We start from the raw sequence: 21,360 nt of genomic DNA on the forward strand, positions 1-21,360 counted from the left end.
AAAGTTTTAATTCAAATATGTGGGGGGGGGGGGGGGAAGGGATTCATCTGGTAAACATTAACTTCATCTATTGTTGCTAATATATATATATAGAGAATTTTTTTTAAATCTTTTCTTTTCATAAATATCAGCCATACCTGAACACTTTCTGCTTGGATGGCAGTTCTAACTTGAACACAGAACAGTCATTGACAACTTGCTTGAAAGCCTGAAAAAAAAAAAAAAGCTTCAATTAGATACAACTAGATTTAGAATGATGGTTAGATTATAATTATGGGGAACCCTTTCTTTAGTGTCATTACTTTGTAAGAAAATAAAATGGAAATCTATATTTACTAATTATTGTATTTAGTTTTTGACAGCATCTGTACAAAGTTTCAACCTACAATGTTTTTCTTCTAAAATAATGGCATTTACATTCTTTTTATAACTTCCTTAAAAATTTTCAAATTTTCAATTAGGGTGTCAATATCTGTCATGTCAGGTTCAGTTTGCACATTACCGTCTATGTTTATGTAATCCTCAGCATTAGGGTCTTAACCAGGAATTTCGGCCCCTAATAATGTAAAATTCAATGATTTATAACAGTGTTTTTGTTCCCACCTAAATTTGAAAACCATTAAATGTTGCCACCAGGACTGTTGCCCCCCTGTGTGCCTCCCCCCACCTGTCTTTAATTAATTCCAGTCCTTTTCAGCCTTGTGATCAAGGAATGCATACAGCTTACATACAATTTTGCAAGTCTTGAATATCATTTGGAAATCCAACTCTTAAACTGATTTTTAACATGGAAAAGCCTGCTTTTAAGAAAAATTTTGTTGAAATTTCAGAATGCAACTGCATATGGCTTATCAAAACCACAGCATCAAATACAGAAATGATTTTTTGCTAATCTGAGGGTGGATGATGAACTCACATTTGCAAGCATCGATTGCATAAAAAATTTCAGTGGAGCACTTTCAACATTTTATATGATCCTTTGGTCTATTGGTTGCCAAATACTCACAGTGTTTGTGCGAAATTTTCCGTTAAAGGGTACAATTTTCTTTTCCATTTGCACGTTAGACAGGCTGTGTTTAATCCAGGTTTTTTAATGTGTATTTTGGCATTGAAATCATGGATCCACAATTTTTTTCTGTTGAAGACAGGTTTCCGCTTAATACAGGTGCCATTACTGACAGGTTTTACTGTACCATGATGTAAAAATCTTCATTCAACTTCATGCATATACTGTCAAATATCTATAAAATCAATCTCAATAAATAAAATTTCTAAAGATGAAATTTTTAGTACCGCAGAGCAATGTTAATTTTCAGAAGCAGTTTGAGATATCAAAGTTCAACTACTGTGAAACCCCCAGATAAGGAAACCCTTAAGACAGAAAAGTTGTTCAGAAAAAAAAAGGTGTTTGTTAATAAGTAAGAAAATACAGTAAAGCCCATTGATTTCATTTTAAAAAGTGCCCGTTAATAGGGCATGTCTGTTATGGGAGGTTTCACTGCATATGTTGAAATACTACTTTGATCTGCAGAAGTTGCTTGCTGTTATGAAGGTTTATTTTAATCAATAAAAACCATCTGGCTGTAAATTTAATATATAAATATTTGTGCACTTGATTCCAAACAATGTTTAGAAGCAAGTATTTTTGTTTAGTAGTATTTGAGCTAAAGTACTGTACTTTTATTATTCAGGATTTAAATACCTTGTCTCTGGCAGTTAGGAACCTAGGGTCATCATTAAAAGCCTCTTTGACTAGTTTGCTGAATCTCCGAAAGAGTTCCAGGAGCTGTTCGATGTATTTTTCAGAATCCTTTGAACAAAAAAAATTGTCACGATTCTCAAGAAAACTAATAAATATGAATGCACATGCAAGATAACACTTGTAGGATAAAGTACAACAGAGACTGAAGGGCACATAAAGATATTTTGAATTTCTTATGCATCAGAAATTTATATATTTAATATCTGTCATAATTTAAAATGTTATTAACTTTATGAAAAATTTTGTGACAAAATCAAGTTGATGTGAATCATTAAGAAATGGAAAGTATTGTGGTGACCCGAAACGGGTGGGGGGGGGGGGGAAGGAATCATTTATTACCTGAGTGATAATGTCTGCAGAAGCTATCATGTCAGCAAGTCCTTGATTGATAATATGATTTTCTAAGTCTCTGAGCATTGGAGTTATGCCATCAGGAACACGATCCATCAATTTAAACATAAGCTGTAGCTCTGACAGAAAAAGAAAAAATAAACAAAAGGCTATATCAGATTACTGTATATGTAAGCATTGAGGTGAAGAATTCTTTGTAGGCAATGAAATAAACATTCAACACAGTCCATGCACACACAAAAGACATTGAATGTACTTTACATAATATAAAATTATAATGGGGAAAAAACTAGGGTTTAAACTTTTTTCTCCCTTAACATCAAATTTATCTCAATTATAGCAGCAATTTTCAGATGAAATTTACTTCAAGGGATACATCTGAGTTGTCAAGTTGTTCTGAAGAAATGCTAAACTCAATGTGGGGGTAGTAGGCATCAAGAGGAACTAAAGATTTCTAAGAAACATGCCAATGGAACAGCTTACAGTCACTGAAAATTGCAAAAATACGAACACACGGATTCCTTGGACTTCTTTTGGGGACATCTTCCCTTAGTTATTAGATACCTGTGGAGACACAGGAGGTTATCATAGTGCAGATCATCACTGCTGTGACAAACACCTGGTATCTTAGAAATTCCGGTATCTTCCAAACTATACGACTTAACTATGTTAACTTATGTTTAAATTTGTATAGTTTGGAAGCAAGTATTTTTGTTTCTGTAATAGTTTCTGTAATAATTTCTGCTATAATTTCTTTACATCCCCTCTCTTTCTGGAAATCATACTTTATGCAGTACACCAATAAATACCACCAATAAGACCATGTTTTAAACATGCTGTCAATTAAATATTTTTTTGTTATTGCCCTTTTTATCATCTTTGCTCAACACTAGACCTTCTATAAGTACTTTTGAGATTTTCACATACTAAACAAAGTTTGCAATAGCATGCTCCATGGCAATTTTTGTTCTTTTTTTATGGCTACTATCAACCTTCTGAATTTGTCCGTTTCAACAGAACATCATTTACAGGCTACATACATTACATTGTCATATAGATAAGTTAACTACTTTTGCGCACTACAAATGTTTTGACTTGTGTAAGTTACAAGTTTTCAGAAAAGGCAATTTTATGAGAAATGCTTACTGTCAGTTTCGTTGTTTTTTATCATTCCAGAACATTCTGCTAAGATGACTTCTTTGAATGACGTGATCAACACATTCACACAACATTCCATCAGCTAAAAATATCAATTTTAATCATGCTCAAACATTGGATACCAAATTAAATGAGCTTCATCAGCCATTTGCAATACAAATTTGAAAACATATATATCACCAAACTCTCTCTCTCTCAAGGTAAAAAAAAACACCCACACACACACACAGACATAAATATCCTATAAAACCTGGAATTTTAGCATATCTCCCGATGGATGCAAGTTATATTCAGAACTCCGCAGGGCTGGTCAAACATTTTTCAAACATAGCAAATTAATATTGCATGCTATTAATTTCCACTGAGCTCATTCACACTCCGGTATGCCTTGACAAAGCCATTCTGGAGTATTTAGAATTGCAAGATGTTCAAAATTTTTTCCAGATTCACAAGTAATGTTCTGCATTAAAAAACATTACATGAAATTCTATAAAAACAAATATTTTATAACTATGTTCATTCAATGATCTATCAACCAGTGATAAATGATACAAAAAATAAAAAAAGTAATAATTTAAAGAAAAACTTATACGTATATATAAAACTTATAAGTATAAATTATATTTACTTTAATACAGGAATCAGCCATCATGAATCAGAATCTTATTTATGGTCTAAAAGTCTATTTTTACTTTATGAAGTGAAACCTAAGACAGACACCATGTGAGACCGGAACCTTTGTTGAACAGAATCAAAACATAGTCCCGTCTACGATTAGTGCTTTGAAGTGCACCTTTATAAAACAGAAACCTGTCTAAAACAGAATATTATTTCAGTTTCTTGACGTTCTGTTTCATGAAGGATTCATTCTATAAAGTAGCACAAGCATGACAATCTTTGTGAATTTCAGTAAGTTCATCTTACAATTCTAAATACTGTGGTATAATTTAGTGGTCTCCTTTATTGAAATTTTTAATGTTGTCATTGATATCTGAAAGATTGAAGGCTTGTCTATAAACAAATCAAAAATCAATTTTCTAGTCACAATACAAAAACTTCCATTACAATATAATAATCAAAAGAAATTCTCTCAAAGCTGTTTGAATATATAAACATTGCATAAAAATGTCAAATATAAATATGAAAGAAATGAAGATATAAAAATTTACAAAATTGCATGCAACAACTAATTAATATGATCAAACTGAACCACTTACAGTTTGCACTGATCCTGAGTAGGACTCCAAATATTTTGCAGCTCTCTGTTCTTCTTCTTTCAGCTTCTGGTCAGCATATCTCATATAGTTTTGCACGCCATTGGATTCTAGATACTGTGGGGCTTTGGCTCGGTAAAATGCTTCGGTGGCCTCGATATATGCCTTTTCAAAATTTTCTCGGTATATTGTCAATTTATCTTCTGTATTTGAGCACAAATTTACTGGAAAGAAAATATATTTAATGTCTAGCCTGAGAATGATGACATTAATATGCATCATTAAAAAAAGGCCTACACAGACATTCTGAAAGATTACTATAATTGGGTGAGAGTATTCTTCTATACTAATTTGAGTTATCAAAAGTTTTTGAAATCAGCAAAATTTTAAAAATCAACTTAAGATTTCATTGAGATCCATATGCATGGATAGAAAAAGTTTCTAGAGTAGATACCAGAAACAAATAAGCAGGTACAAAAAACATGCAATAGGAAACATGTTTCTGGTGCAAAAGCAAAACTAACAAATTTTTGGTTTACATAAAGGATTTTGACTTTCACGATTATCAAATTTGTGCCTCTTCTATTCATACTAAATGATAAGATACAGCTAGACACTCAATGCAAGGTCATGGCTAATATGACCATTTCTAAAACATATTTTATTTAATTGCATTAAAAATCTTGTTTTCTTGAGAACTCAGGCTTTGAAAGGAAGGATTTTATGAACATACTGTAAGCAAACTTTCTTTGTGAAAAACCTAAAAAACAAACCAAAATCAGTTTAATTTTTTGAAGACAACTTAGACACATCCTGTTTGTAATAGATATTACATATTTCAAGAATATGGAAAGATATAAGATAAATCAAAGTAATCTCTGTGAACTTTTAAATATCACCCTACATTCTTGTTCAAAGTTTTATGCTAATGTGTCTCCCACAGTATGTCTGCAAACATATAAAAAAAAACAGTACTATAAAACATAAAACACCTGCTGAAGCTGACAGCAATTTTCAAATATCTTATATAATATAATAGAACTCACCGTAAGACTCTCTCACACCAATAATCAGTTGGGAGTCAAATGCTTCACCATTTCTCTCTGCATGCACAAGTTTCATTGCACTATTTTGGAGTCTATGTTTGATATTTGAAAATATGCTCTGATTCCAACTTTCAAGCATAAGCTGAAAATATAGAAGAAAAAAATATTTTTGATATAACAAAAATTAACAATAAATAATTGTACACTGGAACCTCCCAAATCTGGACTCCTCAGGACCTAGCTGACTCTGGATCAGGGAATCCTCTGGATTATGGATCTACTTTTGTTTACTTCCCAAGTTTCATATTCAATGCAGGAACATGGCTCTTTGAGCACTTTGATTCATACTTTTCTTAGAAAAAATTAATAAAGCAATATGTACATCCATACAGAAACAGGTAATCTAATTTTAAACCATAATTTCTCATTTATATTTCGTTACTAGCTATCCATAGAAAAAAAATATGCTTTCATCATTTTTTTAAAGGCATTGCTCGGACCCAGCTGAAAAGCATTATTTTTTGTTTAAAAATTGTAAAAATGGTAGAGAGATTTTCCGATTCCATATTCTTTACACTATATTCGTACTGCTGTTCTGCAGTCTAACTTTTTCAACTTTCTCATATACTTAAAAGCATAATTTTAATTTGCAGCTTGTACTTGCCACATTACTTGATGTTTTTGGCATGTTTGGAAATTCACTTTGATAATCATCACAGAAAATACTCTAAAGTGTTGGACAAGTTTTTAAATACACGTTAACTATACAATGGGGAAAAATTAAGTGAAGAAAAGTTCTTTTTTGATCAAAGCTGACTAATCACATTCACTGAGACATACAAATACAAATACAACGCCACAACAGGCAAAATGCCCAACGAGGTGGCTGATAAAAAGATGCCCATAAAAATATGGTTGTCATATGTTTCAAAAATACAGCAACCCAATTAAAAATGCAATTAACACAAATTACAAACAATATATACACATGATAAAATATTATACAATGCCCATAAAGAATACTTATGGTTGTCTTATTCTAAGAATGGATAGCTTCTCGATTTACCCCAACATGTTTATCGTATTTCTTTTTAAACGTGTCAATTGTGTTACAATTTACTACCTCCGGGGGTAAGCTATTCCATTTATTAACAACCCTATTGGAGAAAAATTCCCTGCGACACCATAACCTTGCATTGTCCCTCACCAATCGATACTGGTGTCCCCTTGTAAAAGCAGTCGATTGGCGGTGTACTAAAAGTTCATGGTCCATCCTATCCATCCCATTGAAAATTTTGAACACTTCGATCATATCTCCTCGACACCTGCGTTCATCCAATGTAAACATATTCAAAAAATGAAGTCTTTCTTCATAACTCAAGCCCTGTGTGCCAATAAGGACACGCGTAGCTCTTCTCTGCACCCCTTCAACCAAGTCTATGTCCCTCTGTAGGTATGGTCTCCAAAACCTTACAGCATACTCCAGTCCAGGACGAACTAAGCCTCGAAAAAGCGGAAGAATGACTTTAGGAGAACGCGAAGAGACCTTTTTGAAAATGAGACCAAGCATTCTATTCGATTTTTTGACAACCGCTGAACAATGTTCAGAAAACTTAAGTCGCTCGTCAATGAGAATTCCCAAATCGGTGACTCTAGTTGCATCCAGGATAGTGACACCATTCAACTCGTAAGAGAACCGTGGGTTGTTCGAACCAAAATGAGCGACCATGCACTTATCTACGCTAAACGTCATGCTCCATTCATTTGCCCATGCTGCAATCTTGTTTAAGTTGGTCTGGAGCAACTCCCTATCGCTTTCACTCCCGATTACCCCCATTAGCTTCACATCATCTGCGAATTTGCTAGTAATTCCATCGATACCCTGATCGAGTTTATCGATAAAAAGTGAAAAAAGTATGGGGCCAAGGACACTTCCCTGAGGAACTCCACTTGTGACGTCTGTCCAACCAGAGAATTCCCCGTTCACCATAACTCGTTGCGACCTATCTCTTAACCACGATTCTATCCAATTCAGCAAGTTGCCCCCTATTCCAATCTCGTGTAAACGCTTCAAGAGTTTGCCATGTTGGACCCGATCGAATGCCTTCTGGAAATCAAGGTAAACAACGTCGACATTTTTGCTCTTACCCAAAGCCTTAGTCACGTAATCATAGAAGCAAAGGAGGTTAGTTACACATGACTTCCCCTTCCTGAACCCATGCTGATTATCCGACAATACATTATTCTCGTCTATCCACTTCACAAACTGCCTTTTGATGATAATTTCCAAAATTTTCGAGAGGGAGCTCGTCAAACTCACTGGACGATAATTAGACACCACTTCTCTACTACCCTTCTTAAATATCGGAACAACGTTAGCCAGTTTCCAATCTCTCGGGACGATACCCTCAGCAACACTACTCCTGTATATCTGTGCGACTGGCCCCAACAATTCATTAGCACCTTCCCTGAGAACCCTGGGATAGATATCATCTGGTCCTGGTGCTTTGCTTGCACATACATTTCTTAGAAGATTTAGGACCTCCACGTCTTCCACTTGAATATCGTTGAGCGTTTTATTACCCCATGCAACACCCGTATATCGAATATCATTATCTCCATTAAAAACCGACGCGAAAAAGTCATTGAAAGCACTACACATGCCTACATTGCTCTCTACTTTTGAGCCTCCTATCGAGAGGGGGCCAACTGTCCCCTTACATCCATTATTGACGTATCGAAAAAATGATTTTGGGTCAGAGCCAATGTTATCTGCCAACCTAGATTCAACTTGCTTTTTACTATCCCTTATCGCTTTCTTCAACAGTCTTCTTTTATCAGTAAACAATGATAGGTCACCTCGTCTACTTTTATACTCTCTGAATGCTCTTTTCTTTTCAAGATAAAGGTTCCGCACGCTATCCGTGAACCATAGAGGGTGTGATGTACAAACACGCTTTTTTCGAACAAAGGGTATGACGTCGTGCAAAACAGAGGACAGCTTCGTACTAAATTCTTCCCATTGACTTACCACCCCTACTGATTCCAACCGGTCTTTGAAAACTTCCGCTAACCTTCTTCGCAAAACATCAAAGTTAGTTCTCCGAAAACAAGGAACCAGTCTTTTGTTATCAACCTTACCCGAGGAAAAGTTACAGAGAAATCTGACGATACGATGATCACTGGAAGAAAACTCTTCCCCCACCGAAACATGTTCAACTAGATCCTCAGAACTAGTAAGAACTAAATCCAAAATAGCAGTACCCCTAGTGGCTTCTGATACATGCTGATACAAAAAATTTTCGAGCACCAACTTAAGAAAGTCTCTTTCATACTGATTTCCAGATGAAAGGTTCTCCCAATCAATACCCGGGTAATTGAAATCCCCTAGTATGAGAACCCTCTTTCGCTTACACATGTAGGAAATTTCATCATGCATTTTGGCGATATAGTTTTGATCCCTATTCGGTGGATTGTAACAAACCCCAACAATAAGCTTATGACGTCTTTTGCTCTCAAGTTCAACCCATATGGTTTCAATATCACTTCTCTGCACGTTACACTCTCTAGCCTTCAAACAGGATTTCACGTATATCAACACTCCACCCCCTTTCTTATCAGATCTATTTCTCAAAAAAGTATCGTATCCGGAGATGTGTAAGAAAGATTCATCCCCATCGTTTGCCCAAGATTCTGTAATGGCTATAAGATCCAAGTCCTCCACAACTATCATAGTTTCTAAAAAATCTTTCTTGTTACCCAAGCTCCTGGCATTTATTAACACACATTTTAATTTGCCCGGTGGTTTGTTGTCAATCGAGAAGCCATCCAAGTCAGAGGTGGGTAATTCCCCGTCAGTACTGTTGTGATTATCATTAACTAACCCGCATTCCCGACTACGTGGTCTGGGAGTAAAAAACCTGACCTAAGACTATCGTAAACCTCCCAGACCCCTCTCTTATTTAGATGGATCCCATCCGAACGAAGCCACCTATCGGTAAATGCGGGAAGCTCCAAGAACGTGACCCCAAGTGAGGAGCAAATGTCCTTCAGGCCTATATTGAATTGGTGGATCCTACTCCTATATCCCCTACTACCCCTTGGCAGCACTGGAATCACTGCCACATCTGAACCCCCCTCCCTAGCGGATAATAGTAAATCCCGGTATTCTGACAGAGACTCACTAATATTCGCTCCTACCTGATTTGTTCCCACCCACAGAATCACCCGCAAGGGCAACTTTCGGCGATGAAAAACGTCTCGAACGTTGCCAATCTTCCCCCCAGGAAGACAACAGCGCTCGAAACCCCGAAAATCCCTACACACTCGGTTCCCAAGTTCCCTAACCATAGAATCGCCGATGATTAAACCCCTATCACTATCCCCCTCTACCTCATCCACGACCACCCATTCGCCCTCTAAAATGTCGTTGTTCGTGGAGATTGCTTCTTCATCAACAGGTGGCTCGACGACCAGAGGGTCCGTTATAACCGGACCCTCTAGCACCCTAACTTTTTCCCGTAAAGCTTCGACCTCGTGTTCCAGCCTTTTTCTATCCAAGCACCCTTTACAATTGAAACTATCAGCTACTATACCCCTAGACCAGGGAAACCTCCCGTCGCAAGCTCTACACAACACTAGTCGAGGTCGAGGCATACTAACACTATTGCTAAAGCTAGATAATAATAATAATACTTAACAATACGAAAATGAGAAACGTTAACTGGAAATTAAAATAATGTAAAATACATTACTATGCAAAATATACGTAAGAGATTATACGAAAAAATTACGTAAAGTAGAATGCTCAGCACTAAATCACGAAGAATAAAATAAATATGTATATAAAGAATACAACACCCTCTAAAAAAGTATTAAGCTACGAAGTACAATTTATACTTATTAGAATTAGCTAACTATCTCAAAACACTAACACTACAAGGGCCCAAATGGAAGGAAAACAACGTTATTGAGAGTACCCGGGAAAAAGTATACACTGTTTGCTAACACTAACGTCCAAAACCTACGAACTTATATCAAAGAAGCGAGCGAACCTGGCGAAAAAACAACGAAAATGAAATGCGAACGAGAAAAATAAATATAAGTCGATCGAAAATACACAACGAAAATTTAAAATAAATGAGAGCAATATAATAAAAAAAAACCACTTATCTCACAATCCAACGTGCGCTAAAAAAAAAGAAAATCACCGCAGAATATGACCCAACAATAAACAACACGCTAAGTAAAACTCACGAGAACGAAGAAAAACACAAAGAAAGACACAAAATGGCGCACTGGCGTGTCGGTGAGCGGAGCGCGATAATAGCACGTCCGTTCCCAACGACGGCGAAGACGATTATGATGAATCGTCTTCGTTGTCATGCAGCGACATCATTGTTTTAACTTTCCCAGAAGTCAAAAAACCGCAGTGCAGTGGACTCTAATACGTCAGATGAAAAAGGGAAAGGAGTGCAAAAAAGAAAACAACTAAAAGAAAAAAAATTAAAGCAGATATTTGGGTAAAGATAGACATTAAATATTCGGTTGAGGGGGAAAAAATAACCGGCAGAAGTGTCTGGATAACAGATATCCAGATTAGAGAGCTTTTACTATGTTTAGATGATTTTTTTTTTGTTATGGGGGGTAGTTATGAAGAGAGACATAAATAATAATTGATTTTTTTTGGAGCATCATAAAAATGGACAGAATTGGATCATCTCATGATCAAAATAAACAAAAATGTCTGCACGGAAATGACCAATAAATTTGTAGCACAGCTAAAACAAACTTAAACATTCTATATTTTACATAGAAAGCATCCCAATCTTGCACAAAAATAAAAAAAAAACATGGCACATTTTTACCTTCCTGACGATACTTTCTTCATTTTGCCCCTTCTTTTGTGAAGTTGTTGACTTGCCAGCTAGGGTAGCCTCCAACTGATTGAATGGCATTGGCAGATAACTGCACTGTGCAAAAAACTTCCGCCATTCTGCTATGTACGCCTTCAAAAGCGCTTGATCTTCCTGATGTGCCAACACTCGCTAAAAAATTGTACAAGCAATCGATAAAATAGAATGCAAGAAAACATTTCATTGGTGATAAATCATCAAATGAACATGTATACGTAAATCTCAGAATTGTCAAGGTTAAAAAAATATATATAAAAATTAAAAAAAATTACAAACTGATGAAAGAACTTGAAAATTGATAAATATATACACAACTATATATTGTCACAAAAAATATAATTAAAAATCTAAAGGCTGTCAAATTGCTAGAAGTTTAGAATTCTTGGCGTAGGAGAAAAAACTTTTCAAATTGGCATAATCCTCACATTTGGAACACTTGCCCAGCAATCCAACCTGAGCTCTATCACCTCTACTCTCGATCCTACACAAGTTCAAGAATATCTGAAATAGGCAACCTTCATTTTTGACCTGTTATGGTCATTCCCTTTTCAGCTATCTCTATGCAAAACTTACTTTTGAACATGTATTTTATTACAAATAATACTTATTCAGGAAAAATAAAAAATAAAATAAAATCACTCACAATCTGAGCTTGTCGAATAAAGTCTAAAATATCCTCTTGTAAGGAACCATAGACCTTTGATGAACCTTTGTCATCCCATAAGCAAACAGAGTGAACCAACCTAAAAAAACAACCAAAATATAACATTCAAAATAATAATAAAAAACCATTGTGCAATTAAAATGATAAAAATTAACATATTATTATTATATAGTGAAACCTCGATATAGCGATACTCTGCAGACCAAGAAAAAATATAGTTGCAGAGGGGTTATCAATATATCAAAAGATAGTATTTTATCATCAGGTGTCACCTTCTCTTCTGGATTGGTGCTGTCAATACCTCTCATAAAATGCATTTTGAGCATTTATTTGCAGAAAAAAAATGCTAATTGATTACTTGATGAATAAAATTCAGTTCGTCGTTACACCCTGTTAAGTACTTTACCGCATAGTACTTGTGTGTAATACGCAGAAAGTAGCCTCACCACCACTTATTTAACACTTTTGGAGGGTACCAACCAAGTGCAAAATATTGATGTTGTTAAACACCCTTGAAAGAATAAAACCTGGTGCAGAATTTGAAAATATATTGAAGGTGATCTTGAGCAAAATAGACCTATATATATAAATATATCATTGTAGCAATTTTGAAATATCCAAAAAATATAGTTATGTGGGGTGAAGGGGTTTTTATCTTTAATAAAGGATATCACTATAACTAGAGGAATTTAACATTAGACTAAAGTTGTAATGAAAAAAAATAAATCTGTAACTAACTAAATGCTGTAAATCTCAGAAAATGAATTTCATTCCAGTTTTCTTTAGAGAAGAAGGAAATAAAATATGTACAGACAGTGAAGTCTCGATAATCTGAGAGGGATTGGATGGAACCAAGGCCACCTCGGATCATCAGAAAACTCTAATAATCCAAAATAAAATAAAAAATGCTTTAAATGTTGGTTTTACTTCACAAAAAAGAAAAAAGGACAAGCAAAAGCAGACCAGCATACTTACTATATTTAGAACATTTTTATTTCTTTCGCCTCTATCTAGCCTCTTTATAGCTTCAAACTTAGTTAGCATAGAAACAAATTTTGTTTTACAGTTATTCCCGTACAGAACGGAACCTCAAGAGGCTGAAACAATATTTTGTTAAAAATATTTCCATTTTATAAAGGTGCAAAATCAAAGCCCTAACCATTGAACAGACTATATTTTGATTCCGTTTAAGACAAGTTTCAGTCTCATAGAGTGTGTTTTAGACAGGTTTCACTGTATTTGTATTTTTTAAGTCATTTTGCATCATCTCACAGAGATTACAAACACAGCACAGTAAAAAGATCTTAGCCATAGGATGCATTAAAAAATCAAAATGAAGAATGTGAAAAGGGCACAAAGATGAGAGAGCGATTAAGACGAGTTAGGAACAGGGAATTGATGGTAAATGATGCTGAGACACTGATAACTTTCAACTGCCTTTCTAATCATTTTACATAAGCGATTAGGGACAATGCCACTGTCCACCATTGCGAAGAAAACATTCAAAATTGCTCTTCGTTTTCAATGACCCCCTAGAAGAAAGTTAAAGCGCTCTACATCCAGGCTTGACAAATTAGGAAAATATTCTGGAGACAGCAAAATTTCACAGGTGCCAAGCTTCTCTCCCCTCCCCCCCACAACAAAATTGATTTAAAATAGTATATGCTTTGACTTTTACCGGACTTAGGGGACCTTTTTCTCTGCTAGCAGACAGACTGACATAATTTCAGAAAATTTTGTGGTTCTGACACTTCAATTCAGTTATCAACACAAAAACATTAGTTGCCAGTCTCAATTTTTCAGTCGCCATGGCAAACTGGTGCCTAGAATGCGTCCAGCCCTGGCCTATGTCCATTCAAGGGAGTTTAATATTTTATTACATCAGTTACCAATTAGGGGTCATTCAAGTATTAGTATTAAGTCAGCAGATTTTTAGCCATTTTTGACCACCCCCCTGTCAGCTATGATCCCAATATGAGTTAGGAGGTGGGGGGGGGGGCAGAGACACATATGGGGTGCACAAGCTCCCCCCACCAAACGATAAAATAAAATTTTTTATGCAAAAAGTATTATTTTAAAAATTAATGATTTGGAAAGATGATTTTGGAAGAAAATACCTTTATAAGTTATTATAATTAATTTCTGTTAATTTAAATTACTGCTGTTTGAATGCTAAGAACTCAAAATTTCTCTTTTAAAAATTTATTTGAATCACCCTCTCAGCCATATATGCGGAACCCTCGGCTCTCTGGGTTATCTGATGTGGCCCAACACCTCAAACATTTTTTGTAAAAATGAACTAAGCAGCACATGTTACAGATCACTTAAGTGACCTGCGTGGTATAGCATGGCACAATTCCACAGTATTTAAGCTGCCCATACCACATTTTCAGATCACTCAAGTAGGCCCGTAGCACATTTACAGATCACTTGAGTGACCTGTGGGACAGTTCCACAACACTTAAGTGGTCCGTGGCACATTTAGACATCCCTCAAGTGACATATGGCATAGTTTTAGAGCATTTAAGCAGCATGCAGTGCAGTTCTACATCGTGTAAGTTACCCGCAGCACACTCCCAGATTTCTTAAGTGATTAGTGGCATAATTATGGATCACTTGAGTGACGAGCGACACAGTTCCAGAGCACTTAAGAAGCTTAGACACATTTCTAGAGCACTTGAAAGATCTGTGGAACATTTAGAGATCACTAATGTCACTCTATACAGGACTTGCCAATAGGGAAAATGTTAGTTCAGGGGGCCCACAAACTAGGGAAAAGTTTTTCTCGTTTTTGGCATACCGAACAAGATTCCATTAAGAATGTTTCATATTTTTATAAAGGGTGATTGATGACGTAAGTATCATTCAAAGCCCCTCCCCGTCATTGAGAGTCAACAAACCCAAAACCCTATCAATGCTGATGTAATACTGAATGACCCCTTATAGGGATGGGGCTGGCTAGTCACTTTCAAACTGAAATTACCATAAAATACGTACATACTACATAGCATTCTTAGAAAAAAATAAAGTTGGGCTCTTGAAGAAAAAACAGAAAGAAAGAGGGTCTCAAGAAGGAAATTTGTAAATTTTTAGAGCCTCTGATAATACGAAAACTCAAACCTTCAAGACCATTACATATCAAAATCACAACATAGCATGTTGTGATTTTGGAATTGAGAGGACATAGGAATTGAGAAAAAAAACACTTACCAAAATAAGTCCTGCCATTCTGGACGGGTGACAGATTCTTGGCGTAGCAATTTTAATATTATTGGCCTCATAATAGGCCAATTATCATCAAACAGAAGAGTTTTGTCCTGCAGGCAAGTCACAAGCATTAAAGAGTGGTCACAACACAATAACGTGGAATAACAATAATGTGATCAATCATTATTCATAAAAAAATATGCAGAAGGTAGATATTGTTTTAAAAACTAAAAAAAATTTCACACACTACTCTAAATAACTTAAACTAGTTATGGCCTCATTTCCAGTAACTCTTACGGCATTTCAGTTCCATGAACGCCAAATAGTGATACTAAAAAAAAAATTTAGGTAGTTGTTTTACTTCTTCTGTAGTTTCACAAATATCTCTCATTTTGCTCTTTATCTCTCGATTATAGCAAGCTTTTTTATTAGTCAGACCTCAGTATAACGTCACTGGGGACTGAATAAGATTGACTTCATGGTGCAACTTAATTAAAAACAAGTAAGTCCAATTTGGTAATTGTGCCAGCAGCGAACTTTAAAAACTCTTGCAGAAATTATACAGAGCTCTCAATCCTTGTAGATAGAGAATTCATTCTTTTATTTAGTTAGGGGTCATTCAAGTATTACGTCAGCATCGAGTAATTTTGTTACTCGTCCTGGACTAGAGAATCCTTTCCATGTCAGCAGACTCACATTTTTGATTATTTGGTACTGTTCCCGGACATCAATTCAGTTATTATACTTCAATGCCAATGTTTTAGTTGCCACGGTGACCTCGTGCCAGGATTTGTCAAGTCCTGGTTATCAAATTAAACATTTTTTCAGAATTTGATGGATTGCCAGAATTCACAGAAGCACAATCTAGCCAAATGTAAAAAAAATCAACTCTAATATGTCACATTCGCAATGTTAAATATGGTGTACTAAATTTCTTCTAGAAACATCCTGCCAATCAGGATCAAAATTTGCTTGCATACCGAGCATAACTCAATTTGAATGATAAGCTAATGAAAATTTGTCAAAAGTCTACAAGTCTACAAACATTTAAAATTTGGGGTGGGGGGGGGGGAAGAAACTAGAACTACCCAACCATGCATACACCTCTTACACATTCCTCTGTGGAATTTCTAACAAATTGGTACAATTAGCCAGAACCTGTGCTACGAGTGCCTCCTAATTACCTCTAATGCTAACGTATTGATTTTGCTAGAATTGTGCTTGTTTCATGTTTTTGCTAGTTCTGTCACCTGTTTTCCTAATTTTGAAATTAAGATGGTAGATGCTTGAATTTTCATGTTATGTAAGTATTGTGTTGAAGACTGCTCTCTGCTGAAAGACTTTTCCGAATGGGAGACTGGCTTGCATTCATTCCTCAGAGTTGGAAAATCACAGAAAACTTCAGCCAACCACCAATGTAGCGGCATCAAGATTTGAACCTGAATCTTTATGATGAGAAGACAGCATAATCACCCAAAACGGGGAAAAACTGTTGGACAACTGGGACAGAAAAAAATTTGTTACAACTGATACTTTGTAATAGCTGATTTCATTATAAGCGGGTTTGTGGTGTCTTTCCAGCAAATGTTATTATTATTGTTTTATTTCCCCTTGCAACAACACCACATGAAACACAAATCAAAGGAATTGGCTCTTCGTTATGTTTATGTTATCTCCATCATCTACGCGCATCCTGCTCCTAGCTTCTGTCGCTTGCGGTTGTTATTGTAAATAAATTATTTTATTTTTTAATGAAATATCCTGAATCCAACAATTATGCACAAAGAAATCTTTCTCCATACGTACATCACTTTACAATAGGCTCAACTATTTAATTTTCTTTCATGCGGTTTATTCTTCTGCCAGCTATTATTCCTTTTTTTACTATTGGTTGTCATCTAAAGGTGATGTCACCTCTGGAAGTTTGTTGTAATTATAATAAGCCACAGCACATATTTAAATTTAGTTCATTAGTATATGCACATACATTTTCGGGACAAATTTTTTCTATTTGTTATACAGTGTATTATGCATACTTTTTACAGCATTGCTTCTCGAACTTTGGTCTCCGTGGCTCCCTTGCCCAATTTATGGTTCATCTATTCATTCTATCCCCAGAAATAGTTTGATATTTTCTTATGCCCGTCATTTCGGGGGGAGGGGGTACCCTCGGCTTTAAAAAATACACTAGAAATTGTATATAGTCAAATCCTGTTTTAAAGAATAGTGTTATAGCAAAAATCTTGTTTTAAAGAATATTGTTATAGCAAAAATCTTGTTTTAACGAACACTTTTCTAATCCCCAGATAAGTTTACATAGAATAATGTGAATACCTGAAATTCCTTTGTATCAAAATTTTATTGTAATAAAGTGATTTCTTCGGTCTCTTGGAGTTTGTTACAATAGGATTCAACTGTATATGTATTTGTATATATGTACACACATTGAGTACAGGTCCCCCCCCTCCTCCGAAAAAGTTGGAGTGGCAGGGATCTGTGTGTTTTCTCATATAGAAGAAAAACTTCAAAGCGAAGCATAAATAGGCATAGGCCTAAAAAAACAATATCCCTAGCTCGCTGTGATGCTCCTAGAAGTGGTGCTGCACACTTTGAGAACGTTTTACAGGATGAACATATGGATTCTCTCAGGTTGTACACACATATTTTTATTTTCATTAATTTCTTACATACTGGCAGCTATATATTGCAATCATGTTTCCATTGAGTTGAGAGAGTTCCTTTTTTTTCTATGAACGTTTTATTATTTAAAAGAAAATCTGGATTTATAAAAAAATTATAAATTATTTACTTTATTATAATTTTTAAATAATATTAAAGAGAATATTTATTTATACAGTTGACGCTCGTTATAAGCGACCATTTGATTACAATGTCCGGTAAAATAAGTCCAAAACGTTTTTATATAACATTATATGTTAACGTTATCGTATATGTTTTCCTTCCAATATAATGACTCTTCTAATATAGCATCCATTTTTGATGTGGACAAAGGGGATCCGTCCTGGCATGACTTCATAACAACAGGGAGATGGCTGTTTATGAGAGAACTGGTTATTCTTATTTTCGATCTCGTAGCTGGTCTAGGGTGTAATATTTTTTATCTCCATCTTTTATTTAGTCTAGAATGTTTCATTTTTAATCTCGAGATCCCATATTTACGTAACATAATTGTTTCATCAGCATTTTTTCTTTTCATGGCGATTATTTCCAACCAGGAAGGAAGGCAAGTGTACAGCTGCAGTATAATCCAGACTGCCAAGGGCGCCATATGTCGCTAAGGCAGGCATAATAGTACCATGTTCATGTAATTTTTTTTATATTTTCGCGGTGGGGCTAGTAATGCGGGCTATTCAAATGGCATCTCCCTTTGTGTAATAGTGTCATTGCCTTGTCTCACTAGGATTATGTTTCTGTCAGGTTGTATTTTTCTGATATATTTCTTCTTTTTTTTAAACTCTTCTGCCCTTTAATTTTCAGTGTAGTAAAGAAATATTATTTTAGTTTACTTTATTTTGAAGATTCTGCATGCCCAGTGACTTGTGCCGGGATCAGTTTATTTTTCAGAGAGTGCGGGTTTTATTTTTCATGGGAAATATTTATTTTTACAACCAGAAGAACCGTAGTTTATTTAAGGGGGGAATTCCTAAAAGAGTCTGGATACCCAGAGCAACTTATGCCCATATCGATTTATTATTATGGCGAGAGTCCAGGTTTTATTTTTCTTATACAAAGAATATTTATTTGTACTATTGTTTGTCTTCGTTTTTTTTTTTGGCATGTTTTCTACGCTGTAGTTTTTGTTTTTTTTGGCGTCCGTAGTCAGTCATGACCTTGAAAAACATCCAAAAGCATGACTGTTTCACTCTTGGCGACTTCTCGTCAAAGAAAAAAAAACTATCCTCACATCGCCAAGAAATAGATTATACTATAGCTGCTTCGAGGTGCATGTGCAGGATAGTAGCAGGCCCTTCATCAACTTCTTGAGGCCAATTTTTAAAAAAAACAACTGATATATCATCCTATTACATCTAATTGTCGTTAGTTATCATTATCTATCACCCTATTATATCATTGTAGTTATAATCAGAGCTCATACCATCTAATTTATTATTCATTAGATTTGATAAGGGCCGTTTTTTCTAATACATAGCTATCCTGTATCCGAAGAGGCACTGCCATAGGGAGAATTGAGGTTAACACACATTCCACTCAAATTTCATCAAACTGAATAACAGTGAATGTTCATCACGCTTGTGTAAATAACTCCCAAATGTTTTCAAACATTCTTACTCCCCCGCGAATGCCTCTTCGGATGTATAATCAATCATAGACATTTGCACATAAAACAATATGGATATCAAACTCAAGCATAGGCAACAAAAATTGCGCAAAATGACAAATAACATGGGCTGTGTAAAAGCGCATGATTCAAGGAGAACGTAAATCTTGAAACAGCGTATTTAAGATACTTGTTTATTTAATAGTTCACCTTTAATAGCACTGCCATACCGGTTGTTTGTACATAATCTGGAGGCACGACCTCGGATTCTTATTGCGAACGCTTTTGAAGGAAGCGGCGGCTCTTATACAGTCAATCGGGTCAACGGGAAGAGAACTTCAGTTGCAAATGCCTTCCCTAATTCTTTCACAGCTTCGAAATGGAAATAATTGAACATTATACATAATGGGAAAATAACAACAAAAATTCCGAAATATTCGACGCACGTTCTAGGACGATCAGTAATGTTCGGGACCTTCCGTCTCTCGACGAAATTTTTTTTTAAATTAAAAATATGAAAATCTATAAAGAATGTATGTAAACGAAATGTACATAATTCCCATTTGTTTAAAAAAAATTATTTTGTGTAAAATATCGGTACTGATTTTCACAATTTTTTCGTTTGATTCATCAGAATTGCTGGAACCGTCACCAGTGCCGCAACTAGATACTTTGCCACCCGGGACAAGCCGAAATTTTGGCGTCCCTTGCATGCAAAGGAAGCAGTTACAGGGTGAATTCAGCGCCCCTTCTGATTCAGCGCCCGCGGCACAAGACCGCAACTAAGAACAATAAAATTTGAGACCGTTTATACCACTGCTATGAGAAGCTGCAAAGCTTCTCCATAATGATGGAGAAACTGCATGGAGAGAAGCTAAGCTCAGAGGTTTACACTGCGGAAACTTGATATAGTTCTGGCACCCATTTACTTTTTTCTCTCATAGGGAAACAGGAGTAAAGCCGGACTTTCCTAGGAGTAGAATTTCTGCGCCGTGCGCAACGTGAAAACGCTGATTGGTCAAAAACCTGAAATTATCATTAATTGACCAATTATCATTAAATTACTCCCCTTTGACCAGCGTTTTCACGTTGCATGAGCGGTAGAAACCTGCTCCTATGAAAACCTGGCTTGAAGAAAGAGGGAATATTTACACTCTCTTCTCTCTCTCTCCATGGGGATTTTCGCGGGGTACCCTTTCCTATACTCCTTTTCGATTTTTTTATTGCGGAGTGAAAAAAAACGGATTTTTCATTTCCCATGTAAACGGGGCTTGGGAGGAAACGTGAGTAGAAATCAGGACCTCTCTTTCAGCACACCTTTTTTTGACACTAAGGAGCACTCCTCCTCTTCCTTCCAACAAATATGAGGGAGGCTGGACCCCAAGGCAGTCTTAAGATCGGGGGATGGGTAAAGGGATTTTTTCTGAAAATCAACCAACCAATCAACTTGCTTAATCTCGAAAATTTGAGCCAGATCTTATTTTCATGAAGCCCAGCCTGGACCCCACCCCAAAACAAAAATTTAACGACACACCTCCTGCGTACAGTATATACAAGATGACTGGCATCTTTTGATCCTCCAAGGTTTTCTTCATTCCGATGCATTTTCACAGAGGGAGCGTTATCCTCCTAAATTATGCATGCACTCAATAGTTTTTAGGTCTTTCCCTCTAACCATTTTGTGACACCATTGATAGCAACCAAAACCTATGTTATAAGCATGGGTGGAGATACGAGAAGGGT

General features: G+C 35.7%; 1 protein-coding gene across 2 annotated transcripts in view; it reads right to left on the minus strand.

Annotated features, from left to right (window-relative positions):
• The window catches only part of Cul5 (cullin 5), a 34,782-nt gene extending 14,702 nt beyond the window's left edge, over positions 1-20,080 (minus strand). Inside the window, exons 1-10 of one of the 2 annotated variants that reach the window (XM_089243928.1) lie at positions 19,828-20,080; positions 15,321-15,427; positions 12,090-12,189; positions 11,399-11,578; positions 5,532-5,673; positions 4,489-4,709; positions 3,260-3,353; positions 2,102-2,232; positions 1,703-1,810; positions 138-208 (exon numbers count right to left, since the gene is read on the minus strand). In XM_089243928.1, the coding sequence (XP_089100054.1) occupies positions 138-208; positions 1,703-1,810; positions 2,102-2,232; positions 3,260-3,353; positions 4,489-4,709; positions 5,532-5,673; positions 11,399-11,578; positions 12,090-12,189; positions 15,321-15,427; positions 19,828-19,845 (1,172 nt within the window). In that variant the 5' untranslated portion in view covers positions 19,846-20,080. The remainder of the gene's footprint in view (positions 1-137; positions 209-1,702; positions 1,811-2,101; positions 2,233-3,259; positions 3,354-4,488; positions 4,710-5,531; positions 5,674-11,398; positions 11,579-12,089; positions 12,190-15,320; positions 15,428-19,827) is intronic. The other variant, XM_089243929.1, reaches the window with a different exon arrangement.
• Positions 20,081-21,360: the final 1,280 nt, after the last annotated feature.

The sequence above is a fragment of the Pholcus phalangioides genome, unplaced genomic scaffold (genome assembly GCF_987345545.1).
Source record: "Pholcus phalangioides strain wild (caught in Gottingen) unplaced genomic scaffold, Ppha-v1.0 ptg000015l_1, whole genome shotgun sequence".
NCBI lineage: Eukaryota > Metazoa > Arthropoda > Arachnida > Araneae > Pholcidae > Pholcus > Pholcus phalangioides.